We start from the raw sequence: 21,842 nt of genomic DNA on the forward strand, positions 1-21,842 counted from the left end.
CAGCACATGTTAACTGCCACAAACAGCAGGATTACTGCTTTGGAATAGCAGGAGGTGGCCCCATCTCTGCAGCTCACTGCTCTTCCTTTAGAAGCATCTGCTTTGGCAATTCCATTTATCAATTCTTTTTTTTTTTGTACTTGATGCTTATTTCATATTGTATTAATAACAATATTGTTTTAATGTATTGTTTTTAATGAAATACATGCAGTACTCCAACCAAAATCACGGATGTAACATTTTTATCAAGTGAAGAAACAAAATACCGCAATAAATAGAAATTTGGACACAAACTCAACACACCCATTTACTTTTTATTCTCTTTGTACTACCAGTCTAGTTTGAACAATTATTCTTCCTCAAAAACATGCAGATTTCACTGGACAGTACAAGCATTTGCTACAAAACATTCAGGTACATTACTTAAGATGACATAAAAACATCTTCCAACAGTGTACTTCAGAACACTGGCATTCAGCTCTGATGAGATGGCAAACACTGCCTATTTTCCTTTCCATAACCAAATGATAAACACTGCACCAAGGAAACATCATGCACAGCAACAGATACTTCCTAAGCTCAGACATCACATCCGTACTTTATCCTTACACTATTTTAATGCAGTTCAGGTGGCTCCATCTTTTTAGATCAGTGACTGTAAAATTATGTACCTATAATAAATAACAGAGTCACTAAATCAATAAGGTATTACCTTATAAATAACTGTCCATTCCAGTGACACATCAAGACAACGTTCCTTACAAGCTTTATCACCACTCTACCCAAAGTTCACAAATTCAACAGCAATTACTGAATATAGAGAGAGTAGAAGTGTACATATAGCCAAACAGCTATCTTAACGCTCAAATTTCAACATATGTAGTATATGTTGCACACATCGATCCACTAATTAATGCGATGTTTGATAAGGGTGTCACACGTTGTGATATTTCATCATCTGGCATCTCTCAGGATGCACAGTCAGCCTTACTTGCAAGTATGCAGACTTGATTGGAATGTTTAGAAGGGATATGTAATACACATCCCAACAGTCAGGCAAAATCACATCATAATTTGAATAATTAAATCATACTTACTTCTGTAACATTTACCCCCTGCCTAAACCTTTGCACAGTGTCTTAACAAAGAACTGATTTTCCATGCTGACAAGTTCTGCTTTTATATATGGGGAAGGTCTGAAGTAACTTGCTGCTTGTAAAAATTATTTCTACTCTCCAAGACAATGACTGAAAATAATCTAGACCTTCTATTACAATATTGAAAGCTTAAACTACAGAGCTTTACGTAACCACACACTGACAAAGAATTCCAAGCAAGGGACAATTCACGGGAGTACTCTTGTTTTAACTCAGCTGCTCTTTTACAGGATACTCTCTCTTTCTTCTCCGAAACCAGCCCCTTCTGAGGCTGCGACAGTGTGGAGCTCTGATGAATCTTTTGACAGCCTGGCATAACTTGATCGCTGGCTCCGCTTGTGAGTGACGCTCTTCAGGTTCTCGTTCTGAACCGCAGCTGAATTGGAGCCCGAGCCTGGGTGCAGGATAATTTGAGGTGAATCTCTGATACCTTGTATTTCTTCAAAATTTTGATTAGCTCGATTGGTTGGAGCACTGTTATTATTTAAGGTTACTGTACTAGGGGTTCTATTTAAATTATAGACTTTCTGGCATGCCGGCCAGTTCTCCTCTGGGCTACTTGCTATCAAACTGCTTTCAGAAGGGCTTTTCTTATCTTCTGAGCAAATAGACATGCGAACCACAGCTGGATCTTGAAGGCCACTAAGGCTGTGTGGAATTCCTCTCTTTCCACTGTGACTGTCATCCTCAAGCTCAATGAGATTTGCCTTTTCAAGCTGTGAATCATCTGCTCCTTCATTATGCAGGGAATGATTTGGAGAACTTTCGTTGGATCTTACACCAGAGTCAGACGAATCTTTTTTATCCAAAAGGGCATCTGTCAAATACTCCTTTGCTTTGATGAAGGTTCTAATTGGTTCAGATCCATGTTCTGGAGATTTAGGCTGCTTCTCTATTTTGCCATCCATTTTCTTATCTTTACCTTCCTTCAGAAGTGGAGTATTATCTGATTCCTCAGTTCCCGACTCATCTTCATCACTTGGAAGCTTCTGATACCGGAGAGTAACTCCCTTAAGCTTTAAATCTGCAGCCTGGAAAATACTTGTTCTCTCTGAAGACTTCTTTCCTGGGAGAAGCTTGGAACCAGACTGATCAGATTTTTCATCTTCTTCAGTTATAGGATCCAAAGGAGACGCATCATTAGTAGAAACACCTGAAGTACTGTAATCAACATCATTTCTCTTCAGCAAGAAGGACTTTCTTCCATCATCCTGTTTCTGTTCAGCCTCTTTTCCTTTATCCTGTTCTGCACTGGAATGCAAGGAACCCCCTGATGTACTCTGCCCCATGTAGAATGCACTTGAGCTATGAGGGGAGGACCTACCACTTACTGTAGTAGAACTGGCGCCTCCTTCTAACTGTGACATTTGAGCGATATACTCTCTATATGCATCTCTGTATTCTGCCTGTACCTTGTCAGTAAGCTTTGATATTTCAATACTAGAATCTTGAGAATTAAGACTTGAAAGACTTGGAGTTCTACGAGTTTGTGACTGGAAAAGAAAAAAAGAGAAAGAAAAGAGAGAGATAACAGTTAAATAAACTATTTTTTCACTTTTATCGCATTTTAAATAAATCAAAGCATCAAGTATATGACTAATTTTTTTTGTTCCTGTGAATAGATTATGTATGTGAAATTGCCAATTCTACAATTCAAACATGCTTACTATAATCATATATATGCCATCACACACACATTCAGTCAACTAACAATTCTTGGTCCCCACAACAGAAGATTTCCACCAAACAAGCATTTTATTTAGTGCATTTGAGGTTTCTGAGTATGTAACAATTGAATTTGTATGTCAATAGCTTTTCTAATGCATTTTTGTACATTTACAAAATTAGAACTTTTTTATTAGAAAAACATAGAGGTCATCTAAATGGTGAACCTCATCCTAAATACTTCAATATATCCCATCAAAATACCATTGCATATAGCTGATGGTAGAAAAATCCATTTTTGGACAAACATATTCCTCTTTGCTCTTTTGGTGTGCACACAGAGAACTCCATAGGCATAGGATGCTCTTCAAGGTCTTTTTTGACTTAAATGATTCTTTGATGCTATGCTAGACCATCTGTTAAATACTCAAACTAAGGTCTAGCACATATCTGAGTAAAGGAAAGGAGTGGACTGTGAACATATGGCTTCATATCATGCATATAACAGGCTGCTCACTGCCACCAAGTAAAAGATGCAGGTGCCCAATGAATTGGAGCTTGACGAACTGACTTAAGCAGAAAGTACTATAGGAAACCTACTCAACTTCTCAGTGCACAAGAGGTGAGATTTTGAAAGACTGTTGAGGCATTATGTCTTGTTTGGGGCAATACTGGAAATGAACCGTGTTTAAAAAACCTAGTACTAGAAAACACTATTAAAGAAAAAACCAGCTAAAGGGGCTTGGGTAGTTTTAACAAGCTAAATGTAAGCAGGAAAATTGAAGGGTGGATTCAAACACTTCCATCTAGTCCAACCCCCCTGCAGAAGTAGGTTCACCTAGATCAGGTCACATAGGAACATGTCCTGGCGGGTCTTGAAGACCTTCAAGGAAGGAGACTCCACAACCCCTCTGGGCAGCCTGTTCCACTGCTCCCTCACCTGAACAGTGAAACAGGTCTGTCTCATATTTAAGTGGAACTGTTTGTGTTCCAGCTTCATCCCATTATCCCTTGTCCTGTTGCTAGCTACAATAGAAAAAAGGGATGTCCCAACCTCCTGACATTCACCATTTAGATATTTGTAAATGTTAGTAAGATCCCCCCTCAGTCTCCTCTTGTCTAGACTAAACAGCCCCAGTTCCCGCAGCCTGTCCTTATATGAAAGATGTTCCAGTCCCCTGATAATCTTGGTGGTCCTGCGCTGGACTCTCTCCAGAAGTTCTCTAGATATGCCTTCTTCATCCATCCTTCTCTGTCTCATTCTCTCTTGTCCGTTTTCTCCTTCCTCCCACCTTTATCATGCTCTTACATGTATCCTTTGTATCTTTCTCGGTTCTGTTCAACCTTTTCCCTTTTCTTGTTCTGCACTTGAATGCAGTGCAAACCAACATGTTTCTTCTCCTCCTCAGAAGATGCCCATAATTCTCCCAGCAAGCAGCATACACAAGATCTACAGGTTACCATTCCATTATGCCCTCTACATTTCTAAGCAACTACTGACAGCTTTTCATTAGATATATAATGTTGTATACACACTAGAATATTGGGGAACAGCTAAACAGGCATACTATTTCCTGACTAAAAACTGTCTGTATGGCTGGGCCCACAGAGAGGTGGTGAATGGAGTTAAATCCAGCTGGCGACTGGTAACCAGTGGTGTTCCCCAGGGCTCTGTGCTGGGGCCTGTTCATGGCTGAACATGAACCAGCAGTGCCCAAGGCTAAGAAGGCCAACTTCATCCTGGCTTTTATCAGAAATAGCGTGGCCAGAAGGATCAGGGAAGCAATTGTCTCCCTCTGCTCAGCACTGGTAAAGTTGCACCTCGATTACTTATATGCACCTATAATACTAAATTGTAATACTAACTTATGACTTATTATTTATTAATAGAAATGATAATAATAAATTTGGGGTGTCTTGTTATCTTGATGCACCTTCATGATTTTCTAATTTAGATTTCCAGGGATGAAAAAGCTGCGAAATATTTGCTTTGGGGTTTTGTTTTATTAATTCTAATCACTATTTAGATACCAACTGATTTGTCTTATTTCTTAAAAAAGAACAAAAGAAAATCACACACTTTCATGATCTCTTAAGATATAGAAGGAAAACTGACTGCAACCTGTGGACCTGTGGCAGAAACCATAGTTAGAGAAGGAGGTCAGCCATGGAGTCTATGAATAGATTATGCACTCTCAGGACAAGTCTTTGATGTCACAAAGTGCTGTAGTTATCTTTTTTAAAAAACCTAATAAATGTATCTGTAATCCTTTGACTAGCATAACATCTGGCTATCATATAGCTAAAATACTTCATACACAAAGTCTGAATGCTACAATAAACCGAAATCTTACAGGACACCGCCCTAATCTAGATCAGAAAAGCATAATAGCTTTGATTGTTTTCTCTTGAAGAGTCATCTGCAATACGAGAATAGTATTGAAGTACCATAGACTAAAGACATAAGACTCCAAAAGCGTGGTTAGAGCCTTCATCTAAGTATCCAAAAATGGTCACAGTAGACATATTTGTTGACCTTACTGTATCCAAGAATGCAGAAAACCCTTTCCATACAGATAAGCAAGCAGAACTCATTTCTTTATTAAATACCTGCCAACTTAAGTTACTGTGGCGTGGGGGAGCTTCATCAAGACCAATTGTGTTGAGTTCTTCAAAGCTGAAGTTAAGTGTGTAGGGAGCTTGACCAGAAAGACCAGTAAGCTCAGTATGAGGCAACTCAGTGTTATGCCCAGGACGACGAGCAAGTTCACTATGAGGAATGGTAGTGGTAACATGCTCAGTTGTTCCACGAGAATCTTCCTGAACAGCTTGATTTTCTGAATTTCTCATTTCAAGTATCTTAACACACAAAAAGAGACAGTGTAAGTGCAAATAGATAGAGGGAGTTCTCAAAACTGTTAAAACAAAAAAATCTGTTGCCAGATCTAGTACATTCATCGTCTTTACTGTAAATAACTTTTTCATATTTAAGATTTCTTTGCATTTACAAATTATTATTACTGTTCAAACCTTTAAAAGATCTAAAATGCCACTAAACATTCAAATTCTTATAAAACTAGGTAAGTGATAAATTACAAATTTAAACCAAAACCAAATACTTGTAGTTCATATCTTAATCAATCTGAATCCAACAATGAATTTCATCTTGTAAGTCTCAGTGTTTAAGACTGATGTAGCAGTCAAACTGGCAACATACTAAAAATACTTAAGAGAAACCACAGTTCTCTGTGATGCATAACCCTCACTGTAAAACTGCCATTTACGCTCAAACCAGAAAGAAGGAAATGGGGGAAATTAGATATGTGTATATATATGCTTCAATAATAGTACACAATGCAGCATTTCCTGCAATATACGAGTATGTTTCAACTGAATATTGTATGTTTATCTCACTGGCTTGATATTTTACTTAAGTTTCTTTAAAAATTATACTTAGGTAATTGTATGGCATGCATCTTTAACAGCCTGTCTGTCCACTAATATATTTTCAACTCCTCACATTTAATGAAAAGACAGAGACATTAAACCCCTCAAATTTAAAAAGGGAATCCTTAAGAGGAAAGCCAGGTCTTACACAACTTGAGAGTTGGGAACCAAAGACATAAATCCAAAGGCAACTAGTCCTTCATTAAAGCACTCAAAACAATAACCAAATAATAAATGCATGCATGTTTTAAGATGATACTTATCATCTTAAAGATGACGACAACAAGAAAGCAACAGGAAAGAAAGATAAGCTTCATAATGAAAAAGACTCATTTATCACGACCTGACTGCTGAAGAGAAAGTCTTACCATGCTCCTGAACAGGTGCCAGTCACCAAAATTCATATTCATTTCTTTTTTCAGTTCATCAATGTTGCATTGAGCCAGGACACGGCCATTTATGTTTGCCTAAAACAAAGAAACCAAGTAGCATAGATCACTGATACAAGACTTATGGCATGGCAGAAACAGACTAAAAAGGTAATTAAAATTGGATTTATTGGTGAGGACTACTGGTGAAAATCAACACCACTCTTAAGTCCAATCCTACACAAAACATGCATTTTTATAAAAGACTGATGATTGCTGATAGACAAGAATAACTTGTGTCATGAAAAAAACAAAATATTAAACCCATCAAAAAAGTGTGTATGTTCTCTAAACAAACATAATGAAACAACAAATCAGTGGTAGGAAAATTCACACACAATAAAACACATTCATCTGCCTAGATTTCTCAGACTCAAACAAACAAGGACTGCAGATGCACACGTATCTGAAGATAATCAGACAATTAAGTCCCAGACATCATCTGACCCCTGGCTTGAGGCACGAAAGATCAAGTACTGCCTCCATCAAGTTCCCTCCTTGCATAAATACAGGCTTACATTCCTCCCATACTCGGAAACATCAGCGGATAGAAGACTAGACTTCATCATTCAGAGATCAACAGAAGAGTGCCTAACATCATCAGTGTTCCAGGAAGGTGACTGCTGATGTTAGGTATGTTTATATACTGCTTAACTTCCATCTTCATTACATAAGAATGAGGGCGATATTTCTCTTTATACCATGTATTGGTGGATGGACAGAATGTAGAAGTGGAACCATGTCTTACGAGAGCAGCCACAAAATGGAAGACTCAAGTTGAGAGCTCTGCTCTGTCTGAGGGATCTCAGTGGTTTTGTTCCTGTATCCCAGTAGATGGTCTTAATCAAACCAGGAAAATGAACAGGCTGAACCATTTTTATTCTTTCTTTTTGTTCTGGTTTAGCAAGGAGCAGCTTTTGGCTTAGTAACAGGGGGAGCGGGTTGCAGTGAAGACCCGGTAAAGAGTTTGCGGACTCTCCCCCGGCTCCTGGGTTCACACCCACCTCCAGCCTGGCTGGGCCAATCTGGCGCCTCTGCCATCACTATTTAGGGGACGGGAATTTGAAATGCGAGGCAGGAGGTGTATGGGTGATACAAGATGGAGGCGACCACGCGGACCCTTCAGCCAGAGGAGGAAGGAAGGAGGAGCAGTAGACCAGAGACCCTTCTGCAAGCCGTGGCAAGAATGCAAGCTGTGCCCCTGAAACCTGTGGAGATCCGTGGCAGGACTGAGAGCCACCAGCAGCTCCATGTGAGTGAGTCCAGACGGGCGAGGGACTGTGTGGGGAGACGGACCTGGCCCAGGCCGTGTTGGAGAGCCTGCACGTCGCAGAGCAGCCCCACACGAGAGGCACAGAGGAGCTGCAGCCTTTGGAATGGGTGCACGTCAGAGCAGCCCGTGCAGGGCTGCTGTGTGTGTGAGTTACCCCACGGACTTGCAGGGAGGACTGGTGTGGAGTTCACCCGTCCTGAGGAGGGACAGACGGCAGAAGCTATTGGGAGCAGACTGACTGAGACCTCCACTGCCTGCCCCCCCGAACCGTTCGGGGGGGGGCAAGGTAAAAACCTCGGGATCAGGGCTCTGAGCCCGGGAAGAGGGGAGGTGTGGCGGGAAGGTGTTCTTAAAAAGGCTGGTTGGACTTTCCATTGATGTATTACTCTGTGTTGTTTCGTTTTGGTTATGTTTTGGGGTTTTTTTTGTGGGTATGTTTTAGTTGATGTTGCATTAAATTATTTTCTGGTTTTCTTCCCCAAACCGAGTGGCCTGGTCTGTTTTGTCCTGGACCTTAAGCGGCAATTAAGCCCTCCCTGCCCTCGAGCAATTCTCAGCCTCTTCGGTACTTGAGGCTAATCGTGGTCTTTGTTCCCTGATGGGCCTAAACCACGACACTTTTTACATGGTGTCACTTGTAGTAAGAAATACAAGAATATAAATATGAGGAATCTCTTTATAGGTGAGCACATTCTTTTAGTACTCTGAAGCCACTGAAGCAACTGGATTTTTTTGCTGCAACACTTAATGAGTTGCAATCTGACATCCTACTTCTCAATTTAAGCAACATCACTGAAGCTTCCTATGATCAACCTTGTCAATCCTTGAATCGTTATCTTCCCTGTATTTTTTTAAGGTATGATAGGTACTGGGCCAAAGTGAGCTCAGCAAAAACATTCATTAATGACAATCACCATGTTTTTCCCTTCTTTCTTTGTAAAAGAAACACACAGAGCAGTGAAGAAAAAGTAATTCAGACAAAAAAATCATTCTGTGCTAATATCTCAGAGAGAAAACCAGGAACAGAAAAATATAGTGTCCTTTTTCTGAAGCAATTAGATGTGGAATGTTAGAAAAGAGAAAATGAACCATTTTCACCGCTCATTTAAAACAGAAGAGATGTGCCAATTCCTCATGGAAAAAGGATGTTGCTATGTGGATATAGAACATGTTTGTAACCTATTTATGTACATACGGTAATTTTTAAAATAATTTTCTTGCTTCTTTTGACAAAATAACCAGTCTCATCGGCATTTATATTTGACTCTCTTTTTCCTTTTTGCAAAAGAGCACCTTCTCTGAAAAATACATATGCTTGTATTGGAACGTTTTCCAAACTTAGCACACATAGAAGTTAGGATGTTGTTTTGATATGTGTTTCAATGGACATTTTCAAGAAAAGAAGCAATTAAAATTTCCTTTTTTCTTCAGTAGCTCCATGTTTAGGTACTAAATACATTATTGAAATTTAGCTGATACCTTTCTTATAGTTGCAGAGTACTGAGGTAGCATGCTCTGATCCAGACCATCTATCTGCTTTAGCTTCTCACACACAGCTTCCACACTCATTGTGCTCAGAGACACATGTGATGTTCCCGTGGTCGATCCTGTGCCTGCTCCTGCTCCCTGTAGTAAGTGAGAAAACGTGCACATAAGATTTGTTCAAATGCTCAGTACACCGGGAACTTCAACAGTGACACCAACACAAATCAAGCTTCGTTCAACCACCAAAATTAAAGAGATGGGAATAGGAATGCACAGGCATTTTCAAGTACTATCAGAATATATAATGGGAAACATTTATTACAGGTATTTATATGTGAAAAAACACAGCATCTTGATGCCTGCCTATGTGAGAAAATAGCTCTCTTTAATTACATAATTTAAGAGAAGCAACATAAACATCAGAAGTGTTAAGTAGGGGTTATTCAATTTCAGATGAACCTTTACTCAAGAGTTTCTCCCTATTTCAGTAGTTAGTTTTGGTTTGGGCTTGTCTTGTTTTTGTTTTTTTTTTAATAATGCAGATATGACTTAGATTTTCCCACCTTAAAAACTCCTGGTTTAGTATCAAAGATGATCTAAAACATAACTCTTCAATTACTTGGATTCATTGGGTAATTTTAGCAACATCTGTCCATTTTCCAGGGGTTCCTTCAGCTCCATTTATGCCAGTTCAGCCAAGGGGCTGTGTACCACAGTACAGAAACACAGAGCAGCACTGCCACTGCCCTCCAAGATACTATGAAGATGCTCCATGTATCTTGAACTTTAGCAAGACTTAGGTAGAAACTATTGACAACTCTGACCAGTTACACAGAAATTGTGTTGTTGATGTTGCCAGGTTCTGGGCATTTTAAAGAAAGCGTGGAAAAACAAAACAAATGCATCTGCAGGTAGTCAGTACATTCTCAAAAAACCTCTACATCCTCCCTGGGTGGGTCCTGTGCATTAAGCTGGAGCAAAGTGCAACGCTCTAAACAGTTACACTAGCAATTCCAAATTCCTACAATCCAAATCAGAACCACCTATATCAGCTATGAAATACTTGTATACTCTCCTCCTAAGAGGGAGGTTGCACCCTTCCCTTTTTTTTGAACATCAAGCTATGGTTTCAGCACTGGAAACCAAACACAGCTCATTTGGGGAGGATGCAAAAAGCCTTAGAGCTCATCCTCACACGTATAAACCCTGGGATACAAAAGTGCACTTTGACTATCCAGAGCTCAGTCAATCAAGTTGATTATATTCTTCAAATCATCAATGAAGACTGTTTTATAGTAAGTCAAAATTGAAAAAAAGTATTATTACTGCAAAGTTAATTAATATTTCAGAATATAAATTAGTGAATCTAAATATACTGCTTATGAAAATCAAGGATTATCACACAGAATGGCAATAATCATATCCAAATTATCTAAAGCAGAACATTTAAGAATAATTTATTCCACTATTAATTCCAAGACAGCAACTCAAAATTCCATTATTTACTCCAACTGGACCTCAGAGTTATTTCGAACTTCCTGTTATTGGAGACATTCTGATCCAGGGAGACAGGTACACTGCTCACCTAAGCTATTCTAAATTTCAAAGTTTACATGCTATTACATGTAATTCCCTCAAAGTTCTCTGCTAGATGTGCTTGAAACTTAAAAGCTTCAAATTATCAACTTCACTCACGAGCACTACAGGAGGTTGTGGGGAATCTAAGCCAAGCAGTTTGCACACTTTGCCTGAGCACAGAGCTGGGGCACTCATCTTTGTTCTTCTGACCATTTATGATTTTTTTACCGTGATGACAACTGGACTCTGAACTAACAAAACATAATTCATTTTCTGAGTAGGTAGTCTACCTAAATTACTGCACATAAATTAAGCATCACAATTCCACTACAGTCTAAGCATCTAATTTAGGGGTTTGGTAGTCCTTCTGAGGACAAGACAGTTATTTAGTCTTGATCTAAAGACTGATTTTTAGCACAGTCAAAATCTTTATCATATTAAGGATATAAGTCAACCACCAAAGTGATGAAGATGACAAGGAAGAAGCTTCATCCATAAACTATTTATCATATACTTCTTTTATGTACATCTCTTCTTTCTCTTCAAAAAAATCACTTTGAGTTTTTCTTCAGAATATCACTTTCATCTATTATTTCCCAATAAACACACTATTTAATATAGGTATGAGTCAAATAACACATCAGAAAAGATTAGCTATTATTTCAAATCTTAATTACTTTTTGAAAGAAAGCTTGCCAATTAATAGAAAAGAAACCATTACACCAAAAATCACATTGTAGCACTACTGAAATAAATGATCCCTAAGCAATGTGTGTAAGCAGTTGCCTTTGTTCTCTGAGTCTATTAAATACATTATCATGTATCTACAAATAAAGGGGAAAAGTTTTAAATACTAATTAAACAGTTTTTCTTCAGATCAAAATATTTTTTAACAATCAGGAACAAGTCATACTTTCTGCATGCATTAACAATTAATTTAGAAACTCTCCTATGTATAAAAAAAATACACAGAAAAGCACTAAAATATTTAGACTATTTTTGTTAAAGTGTGAAGCGTTTGAAACAGATGCACATTAATCCAAATCATTCTTTATAAAAAGCACTCTCCAAAGAATAAGTAATGTAATAGCTTTAGGGATATTGTCATCATGTAAGTGAATTAAAACTGTACTTAAACTGACACATTTTTCAGCCTTAGTGGTTTTGTTAGAGATGCTTAGAGAACATTAGTCTGAAAAGTATTTGCCATGCATAAGCTAAAAGCAGCTTGTCAAAACAAACCTCAAGGCTAGTAATGAGTATTAGTTTACAGACAGCCCAGCATGAAGCACCAGTATGATAGCTTCTGAAATGACTCTGAAATAAGTGAATGGATAATTCAGAGGAACTGGCTGTACCTGTCTGTTTTTGCTTAACCCAGACTTAAACGGCTTTGAGAAAAGGACAAAACAGAGTGAAAAGAGACAACAGCTTAAAGCAACATCAGTAATGTTGAACATACAAATGACACGCTTTGAACAGAGGAAATCAGTGATAGGACAGAAATGGGATATCTTCATAATGCAATCAAATTTTTAAGCAGACCTTCATAAGAAACATTTAGTATATGCTATACAAACACAGTTTTCCCATGAGCAGACTACTCCATTTTACACTTGTAAGAAAACACCACTTGCTGATTTTGTTTTACGTTACATTACTGATGGGAAGCTTTGCTTTTAGCCAAACATTCTCCTGCCATTTCAAGACCACGTTTTACCACCAGTACATCTCAAGTAACTTTGAAAATTTCTGTCTAAGCACCCTCACCTCCAAAATAGGCAAACCAACAGCACTCACAGAACAGAACTGAAAAGGTACTTCTTTTAAGAACAAATATTCAAGGCACAAAAATGCTACATAAAAGCACCTGGAACATCCATACAAGAAAACTCCACACGTTTCCATTCATGCTCAAACTTTCAAAACGCACTTGCAGTTTCTTTGGGAGTATTGTATGTTTATCTACAATCCATGCTCTGGACCATATTAGTTCTCATTCAGAGCACACAGCTTAAGGCATTATATATTCAATGCAGTGTGAAAAACATATTTAAACAAAGTAATTATACTGCAACAAGCTGCATCCCAACCAGTTATCATTAATAATGCGAACTAAAGCACACGATTAAGTTTGTGACAGATAACCACTGCCAATGCTAGTTTGCTTTCTAACATAACAGGGGATACTATGAAGAGATATAAGTAACACTACAATCCAACGACAAACTCTTCAGAAGAGCACTCCAGAAGCTTTTGCAGCTCCTGTGAGAAATAACCATTTGTATAGTAAAGTCAGCAGAAATGTATGTTTGCTTCCATCACAGATGTGTAACAGCTGGCATCTTAAGTCAAATCTATTTTCATTAGACATTTAAGCAGATATTCTAAGATTTGCAATGCACTTTCATGTTGAAACAACTACATATATGGCATTTCTAAACTTACTGGCTTGAGGTCTGTGTTTTGATTTGTTCACTAAAGGACAGTAAACTATAGTCCGAGACAGACAATTTTTATCATCAGCAATAGAATCCAAATATAGAAGGTGGCAGAAGTCAAGTGTCTGATACAGGATGACTGCTCTCAAGATATTTCTGATATCCACTAGGCTAACCTAGACTTACATTGAATTTACAAGACTAATGATTAGGATCTGAGATATCCGACTTGGTGAACTCCAATGTCAGTGACACCAATGGCAAGGCCTTAACTATAACACATAACATGCTCAACAAACCTCTAGGAACTCATGCAATGAGTAGCAACAATGATCTGTACTACAGAAAACACTTATATTCGTGACGAAATTGAGTTTTTTGCCTTGTATGACTTAAACATTCAAAATAACAATTATTCTCCATTTTATACAAAAGTCAAATTGCAACATTTCTGGCTCTTTGCCAGTTTTGCATGAAAGACAATTTTGGTTTTATACAACATAACAGAATGGTAGGGGTTGGAAAGGACCCTTCTAGAGATGATCTAGTCCAACACACACTCTTCTTGTTTTCAATCACCAAACCAATTACACATCTTGGTGTTCATTAACTACTTTGTACAGCTTTTTATTTTGCATGCACCAATCCATTCAATAATTAGAAGCTGTATAATTTATATAGTCGCAATGACCCATCAATTAAGAACTACCTAAACAGCTGGATGAAATTATTGTCTCCATCACCTACGGATAATTGCAGTACCTAAAAACAAGTAGACTATTTCCTTTCACAGAAATGTCACTAAAGTCTACAAAACGTGTTTTTAGAATAAATGGAAACCTGATGAGGCACCTCATCAGGCACATAAAATATCATACTCTAATAACACCCTTGGCAACTACGCAAGAGATGTTAAAAAGTTCCAAATTTTAGATTTACACTTAAGGTAAGGTTATATATTGCTAGGTCTTAGAAAAATATGACCTTACATACTGTACTACACTAGTACTACTAGTATAAATTCAACTCCAAAATAGATCCAATGAAATCTTCCATTATTTCAAGCAGTTTCTTTTTCATGTTCTATCTCCTGTACTTTCTTACCTATAGTCAACAGGCTACACAACTTACTTAGGTCCCTTACATTGCTGTTTGAAACTGCAGACACACTCATAGCAGCATCCAGAAGAGCAACCAGGTCCAGGTCTGCTGCCAAAACCTATTCACTACATTTCCCTAAAAACAAATCCTACTTTTTCAGGCCTGTGTCCCTTCTCACACTCACAGATAAGCATGTACTTCATTCCTCAGTCTACTACTTCTGAAAAAGTCTTTACTTTTTCTCTTTTGCATTAACAAGCTGCAAAAGACTGGGAAGAGAATGAGATGGTGAGATAAGGAATCAAATAGAGGGAAGGCATCAGCATCTCAAAAACAAACAAGAAGAAAAACTTATTCCAAAATTACCCCTTCATACAAGGTAGCTAACAACCTGGGAGAACTTTAGGGTCCATTTTCCACTGCACTGCCCATATGTGAGTGCTCACTGAAGGTCATGGGCAGTTAAACACAGCTCTAGGATTTGTGTGGGGGTTTTTTCACTGCAAAATAGAAAGGTATTTTTGCAATGACTTACTAGAAGAAAAAATAACTGAGGTCAAATTGTAACTGCTGACAACTATTGGCAGCACATATTAAGACGATGATAATCATATTGACCTCTGTTTTGGTAATAAATCATGATTTTCCATCAATTCCCACAATTAGAGTTAAAACATGTACCCATAAAGATGACATTTTTGTGTGAATACTTAGGATAAAACAAAAACAAGTCACAGAAAAGGTAGAAGTTAGTGTTCTGCCTCAAGATTAAGCTTATAACCAGCAATTCTTTCCTCTTACTTTTTTTTTTCAACTTCTATTGAAAGTTGCTTTACAGTGCATTAACTGCAAAAGCTTTACGTCACAAAAGAAGCGGGGATCAGGTGAGCAGGTTGACTAAAGCGGAAAAAACACAGTTACTTCATTCTCAAATCTAAGTGCTGAAAAATCAGTTTGTCACTCTTCACTCTTTAGCTACCACAACACACTTTACTGAAAGCTCACCACAGCTACTGAGAAAGGTAAAGGGAAAACTACGGGTAAAATAATATACATCTTATAAGTGAAATATTAGCTCTTAAATTCATTCATGAACTACATTAGTTTTCAACTACTCTATTTGCCCATCAAAGACACTGATGCAGTGTTAGTGAACTGCAGTTATGATTAATGCAGACTCATTACTGCTGAAAAAGCAATGAGATGCTAAAATATCCACACCACATGACTACTCGTTTACCATTGAGGGGTCTGTGGGTGAAGGAAGCCCCTCATCAGCATCCTCCTTGATAACATCCTAACAACAACAAAATATTATGGTTTGGGTAAAATAATCAAGGGCTCAACAAAAAGTATGATTAAACAGTGAATGAGAATGATCTCATAATTAATACATAATTCAACAGAAACACATTTATTCTTGAAGTGATTAAAGATTTTACCACCTTTTAATAGCTTTGTTCATTGTATCAATATCCTAGAACTAAAGTGACTGACACGTGAGGCTTTTACTTTTTTGGCTTTTCTTAGTTCTTAACTGTTTCAACAGTCATCTGTCAGTAAAACAAATATTGTTAAATAGGAATTTTATTATTCTATAGGAAGCTAGAAAATCTGTTCATTTTTCAACAGGTAAATAAAGGTGAATTACAGATACTTGCAAAACCAAGCTACAATTTACGCATACTTGAGATAAAATGTATCTTGTTTTACTTAAATAATTAAAAGATTTCTTTTATCTTTTTACTTCAATCCTCCAATTTCTAGTGTTCTTTACTACATTAAAGGATGTCATTTTTTTCTTCTCCGGATATACCACAAAATTTGTATTATTTTTAAAAAACTTAGAAAGTAGCACTCTTTTTCTTCAGTATCACATTATATTAATTTCTTTAAAATAGTACAGCTGGCATTTTCATTAAAATATTTTCCCGTCAGCATTACGGGTCATACTCCTCTAATCTTGATACTGGATGTTAGAATTGGTTTTCTCTGTAAGGAATCTCTAAGTTAAAACAAAATACATTTTACATTACATGTTAATAACACCTTTGCTTAAAATATTTATAGTATAGTTTGTGCTTGTCTAATAATGAATCATGGTTAATAAGCTTCATTTTCACTACTCATATTTATTGTCTAGGTTAGTATTTGAATTATCCTTCAAAATACTTACTAGGCCATTGTTCTGATCTCTGGACAAACTCGTTTTTAGTGGTGGACGTGAGATGAGATGAGAACTGCCAGGGTAATACCTTGGCATGTAAAGATATGGGGCAAAGAATGGCTATGGGAAAAAAAATGTAACAAAAAAGGGACAAACAATTACACAAATCAAAATGTAATAATAAAATAAAAATTATTTCAACAAAACACATCCTCTAGCCGAGTTTAATAAAATGAAAACATCAATTACTAACAGTTTTCCTTTTGCATTGAACAGAATTCAACTAAAAGCTCTGGATCAAGTTCTTCAAAATCTCTCAGCAGCTGACCTCCTAGTCTCATCAGAGCCAACGGGTTCTCTGGCATGGTTTGATGAAGGAACAGAGTCAAAGTGGTTTGGGTAGCAACATGCTAACTTTTTTTTTTTTTTAATATGGGGAAAAGGATAATTTAAAGATAATTCTCACAATTTCACTGTCCTTGATCTGCTAAATTAAAACCCAGATGCTCAGTAAAACTGAGGATTTGTAATACCCAAGACTATTGTACCGAAGAAATAATGTGCTACGTAACAGCATCACTAGAACTTCCCACATTTGTGGAAACCAATCTGAAGATTTCCACAAATGCTAGATTTTATAAAGTTATAAATAGACTTTTATAACAGACAGTATTTGAGCTTTGTTTTGTTGGAAATATGTTAATGCAATGTTGCTCAATACAAATACCATTTTAAAAGACAAGGTTATTTATTGTAAAACAAATCTAAAAAACATTTTATAAAACAGAAATGAGTTTGTTTTTGACAAATATCAGTTAACTTTAATCATGATTTTTATGATCAGGTTATTTTTCTATCTTTTTTTTACTAATAAATTTCAAGAAAACAAACACTATCAAAGTTCCTGAAAGTCTTATGAGCGCATAGAATCATAGAATCATAGATGAGTGTTAAGCGCCCAAATGAGAACTTAGTCTTTTAATAAAGTCACTTCTAGAAGTTATAGAGATCTCAAAATTACAAATACATTTCCATTTGAACAGATGACTCCATATGTTTCTATCTTTCAAGTGCTAAAATCAAGTGTAGTAAACATGTTTCCTGAAATTCACATGCTACCCGCTCACATGCAACGAAACGTGTGTTTGAGAGTCGTGAATCTTCAAAATGGTAACACAGTTAAGAGGTATAAACTGCTTTTGCAATATTAGGAAACTTAATTTTGAGCTATCTCTGAATTTGAGTAAGGTTTTAAAACCGGGGTTTTAGCTTTCTTATCAATTCTCTTTTAAGGCAATGTACTGGAAAGCAACAGCATCTCAGGAGAAGTAAAATTATAGTGCCCATTGCTTTTAAGTCATTACCCAGTTCTTAAAAAAAATCCAAACCTACAAATCTCAAAACAATGAATGCACTGCAGATTTCTGATGTTTCTATATGTAGCATTTTCTATTACGCAGCTACTTAACAAAACGGAATGCATGATTTGGTTTGTGTTTCTGCACATGACAAGATTCTGACTAGAGTACCAACCAAACTCAGTGTAAATCATTCTGACTCAAAGGTCGATCTATGATGGAGGAGTAAAATTTATTGAAATATTCCACTTTGGATTTGTCAGTAAGGACTAAAATACCTGTGCATTCAGTTGTAAATGAACTGAAAAATTCAAGTCTAATCCTTGCATACACCAATTACTTAGGTGACACATGCTATAATTTTGAGTGATTTATGGATATTTTCATACTTAGCTGCTAGAAGTAGTCTGTGCACACTCTTTCTTATAACTAGCACAAAAATGCTCTTCCAACATATGAAGCTACATGATATGTATTGTAACCATTAGTCTAAACAGGGAATTTGGTTTGTTTTGTTTTAAATAAGCAGAAGGACCAACACCTCACCTTTGCCTTACCTTTACTGGTTAGTAGAGCATGATTCAGAAAAGTCAGTGACAAAAAATTATTTCACTGTCATAAGGCACAGATTCTATGCTATTTTCTGGAAATTCAACTCTCTTCAAAAAAAGTTTACATTTTTTGCAGAATAATTATTAAATGCCCCAGTTTTCACCTAACAGCTTAAACCACACGGAAAACCCTCAAGTCTGAAATGCTTAATGATGACCCCACATTTAACTGTCTAGCTCTCACTGCTAAGACTATCCTCCAAAACACATAGTGAACACCTCTTTGTTGGTTATGAATCGTCAAACTACAAAGCTATGAAAAAAAGTTGTTCAATAAGGCAATTACCCCACATTTCTTTCATAATTTCTAATTATGCCTTGAGCCCCCTTCAGCTAGTCCACTGCTTCCCAACTTTGGGATTAATTCTTCACTATAGGCTTGAACTCTACAGATTCAATCTTCACTTGAAGTATGATAATAGATATCACGAAAGTATGACATCAATTTAAATACATGTTGGGCATAAATCTGTGTAGAGCGTTCTCCAATAGTGCAGAAAGCCTAGAAAATATAAATGTGGGGTTTATTATTTTCCCAAGATATCTAAGAATTTGCTCCTCTTTTTCAAGAAAACTTTTCATATACCATCATTTCTAGTTCTAACCCAGGAAAACTCAATTAGACTTGCTTACTGCTCAGTCCTCCTCTATAAGAAACATTATCTTCATGATGATTGATAGCAATGATTTTGAGAAGCCAAAGTTGAATCCAACTTGTAGCCAGGTCATTAGACAGTGATAAAACTTACATGTTCAACTTAGTCTTATACTGAAAACCAAAGCAAAGCTGCTGAATGGCATTATAGTATTTGCTTTACAGCTATACAGAGAGAGAATGGGTTTTTAAACCAAAACCAAACAGATTACGTCACTGCAAGTTCAAGGTCCATAACACAGGAGCATTTATAGAACAAAACAGAAACATACGTAATTAAAAAAATCCTATTTCCTACAAATAAACAGTTTTTCCCCCAGCAGCTCAAAGGCTTTAAACAAAAATAAATGCTTAAAGACAACACAAGAGGAGCCATTTCCTGGTCAAAATAAGGCATCTATCCCCAGAACTTAGGACCTTTTTGAATAAAATTCAGGCATTTCCACAGAAACATGTTAACCCATTGTGTTGTGTCATACAAGAATCCAAGATCTCTCTCAAAATTCTACTGGGAAGAGCCTATTCTTCTTGCTATTCTTTTTTTAAACATCATTCTTTGAAAAACCTGAGGAGGGAAATATGATTGAAAACACTGAAAAAAACAGTCTTTCAATCTAAATTTTCTCCTATTATAGGGTTCTCATCACTTATCTCAGCATGTAGTGTTCATGACAGCACCTTTATGACAAAGGGTTGTATTTGTTACTTTGGAGTCAGTATTTCAAAGTGCGATACACTAAAACCAATTATATGCTAGGAGGGCAGTATACAATTCTAGAGAGAAAGGACAAAATGGAAATACTTTACTCTGCAGCAAGCAAAAAAAGTAAGCATAAGTCTGTGTATGCACTTAATGCAAATGAACAAATAAACTGACTGCAAGAATAGCTTATGATTCACCAATAATTACTTTTGGAATGCCTATTAGAGACAAAAAAACCCATAAAGTTTTGGCTACATATCACCTCATGCTTTAAACCTTGTCATGTACAGTAACACAGACACAAAAACAGTCCTTTCCATTAAATGCTTACTTTAACAATGCTCAGATAGTCATGTGAATCTTCATGCTGATACAAGTATTTATCAGTTCTGGACTACTTCAAAGTGTATTCAATAAAATGACATATTGACACTATGCTACGTGTACTCTTTTCTGCCTTGGTTGACAAACACTGCTTTAGGAATAACTCAATTGTAGTTCCAGCTTATTAACTTAAACATTTACCTGCAGCTAAATCTAGCTGAGGCCATTTCCTGCATATAGAAATGAACTACGACTTATATCAGCTTTCTATCTTTTTTTTTCCTGATAATATTGCAGAGGACTAGATACTGCTGCTCAGGACTAGATTTTCTGAGGCCCACAAACAGCTCAAAAATCTATGTTTAAAGCAATTTATGTTAATTTCTTTAAATTAATATAATATCAGTTTAGGGAAAAGATCCCAGAAAAGCTTTAAAAAGAGGCAAATGTAAGTCAGACATATATTCCTGTGCGGTAGCTCCCCACTTATGTTTCTGTCACCAAAAAACAACCAGGATCCCTTCCAATGTCTGTGAGCTAGTATATGAATAATTGAGCACAGATTACCTCACAAAATGAAAAACCCCACACCTGCAGCATCCTGCAGCTGAGTAGTGTCTCAAGATCACAGAACCATCAAATCACGGATTCTCGATTTAACCTTTTTTACCTCTTGTATAATAATTTATAACATTTCTCCCTCAGACTACAGCAACTCAACATTACCATGAAATCTACCAACTTTTGGAGTTTTCTCCATTCCTAAATAAAACTTGCATGGGTCTTTTAATATTTTATAGATGAAATCTGCAATATTACCGGATTAAATCAGAAAAATGTTAATTGGTTCTCAATTATTTACCCGATTGTAAAATGGATGCTGAGGTCCTGTCATACCACTATAGTAACTGCTATGAGGTTGTGGTGATAAAACTCCACTGTTGAAAGGTCCATTGAAAGAGGTTGTAGAAGAGCAAGCTGAGGAAGGCTGACTGAACAGAGATGTCGCTCTAGCAGGTGCCTCATGTAAAGGCAAAGTGGGATAAGGAAGTCCTCCAATATTCATTTGATCTCTTGCAGCACGAACATCTAAAAAATAAAAAGGAAAAAAACCCCCAGATTTTGTTTGAAGTATTTGAAAAAGTTTTGATTTGTTTGCCGACTCATTACATTTTCGTGTATTTAACCCCAAACAGAACTTATCAAGTAGAACGTCAAATATCACTTTCAGCTTCATTCAGTTGATTCCTTTTGAGGATCAAATCTATGCGGGAGTCTTCAGGAGAGTTAGGACGGTTTATTGCACAAATTTACATATCATAATAAAACACTCTAAATCCTCTCTAAACAATTTAGAAATCTCAACCCAAGTGGGAAGCAAGGCGGGAATACATCACGTCAAGTATGTCTCTGATGGTAAGTATGTCTGATGTGAGTCAGACCTGTACT

General features: G+C 36.8%; 1 protein-coding gene across 2 annotated transcripts in view; it reads right to left on the bottom strand.

Moving 5' to 3' along the window:
- Positions 1 to 294: 294 nt before the first annotated feature.
- KIDINS220 (kinase D interacting substrate 220) overlaps positions 295 to 21,842 on the bottom strand; it is a 75,515-nt gene continuing 53,967 nt past the window's right edge. For both annotated transcript variants that reach the window (XM_061989801.1, XM_061989802.1), the window contains exons 24-29: positions 21,256 to 21,482; positions 16,752 to 16,862; positions 9,450 to 9,596; positions 6,638 to 6,736; positions 5,433 to 5,681; positions 295 to 2,650 (exon numbers count right to left, since the gene is read on the bottom strand). In XM_061989801.1, coding sequence (XP_061845785.1) covers positions 1,382 to 2,650; positions 5,433 to 5,681; positions 6,638 to 6,736; positions 9,450 to 9,596; positions 16,752 to 16,862; positions 21,256 to 21,482 — 2,102 coding nt within the window. In that variant the 3' untranslated portion in view covers positions 295 to 1,381. The remainder of the gene's footprint in view (positions 2,651 to 5,432; positions 5,682 to 6,637; positions 6,737 to 9,449; positions 9,597 to 16,751; positions 16,863 to 21,255; positions 21,483 to 21,842) is intronic.

The sequence above is a fragment of the Colius striatus genome, chromosome 2 (genome assembly GCF_028858725.1).
Source record: "Colius striatus isolate bColStr4 chromosome 2, bColStr4.1.hap1, whole genome shotgun sequence".
NCBI lineage: Eukaryota > Metazoa > Chordata > Aves > Coliiformes > Coliidae > Colius > Colius striatus.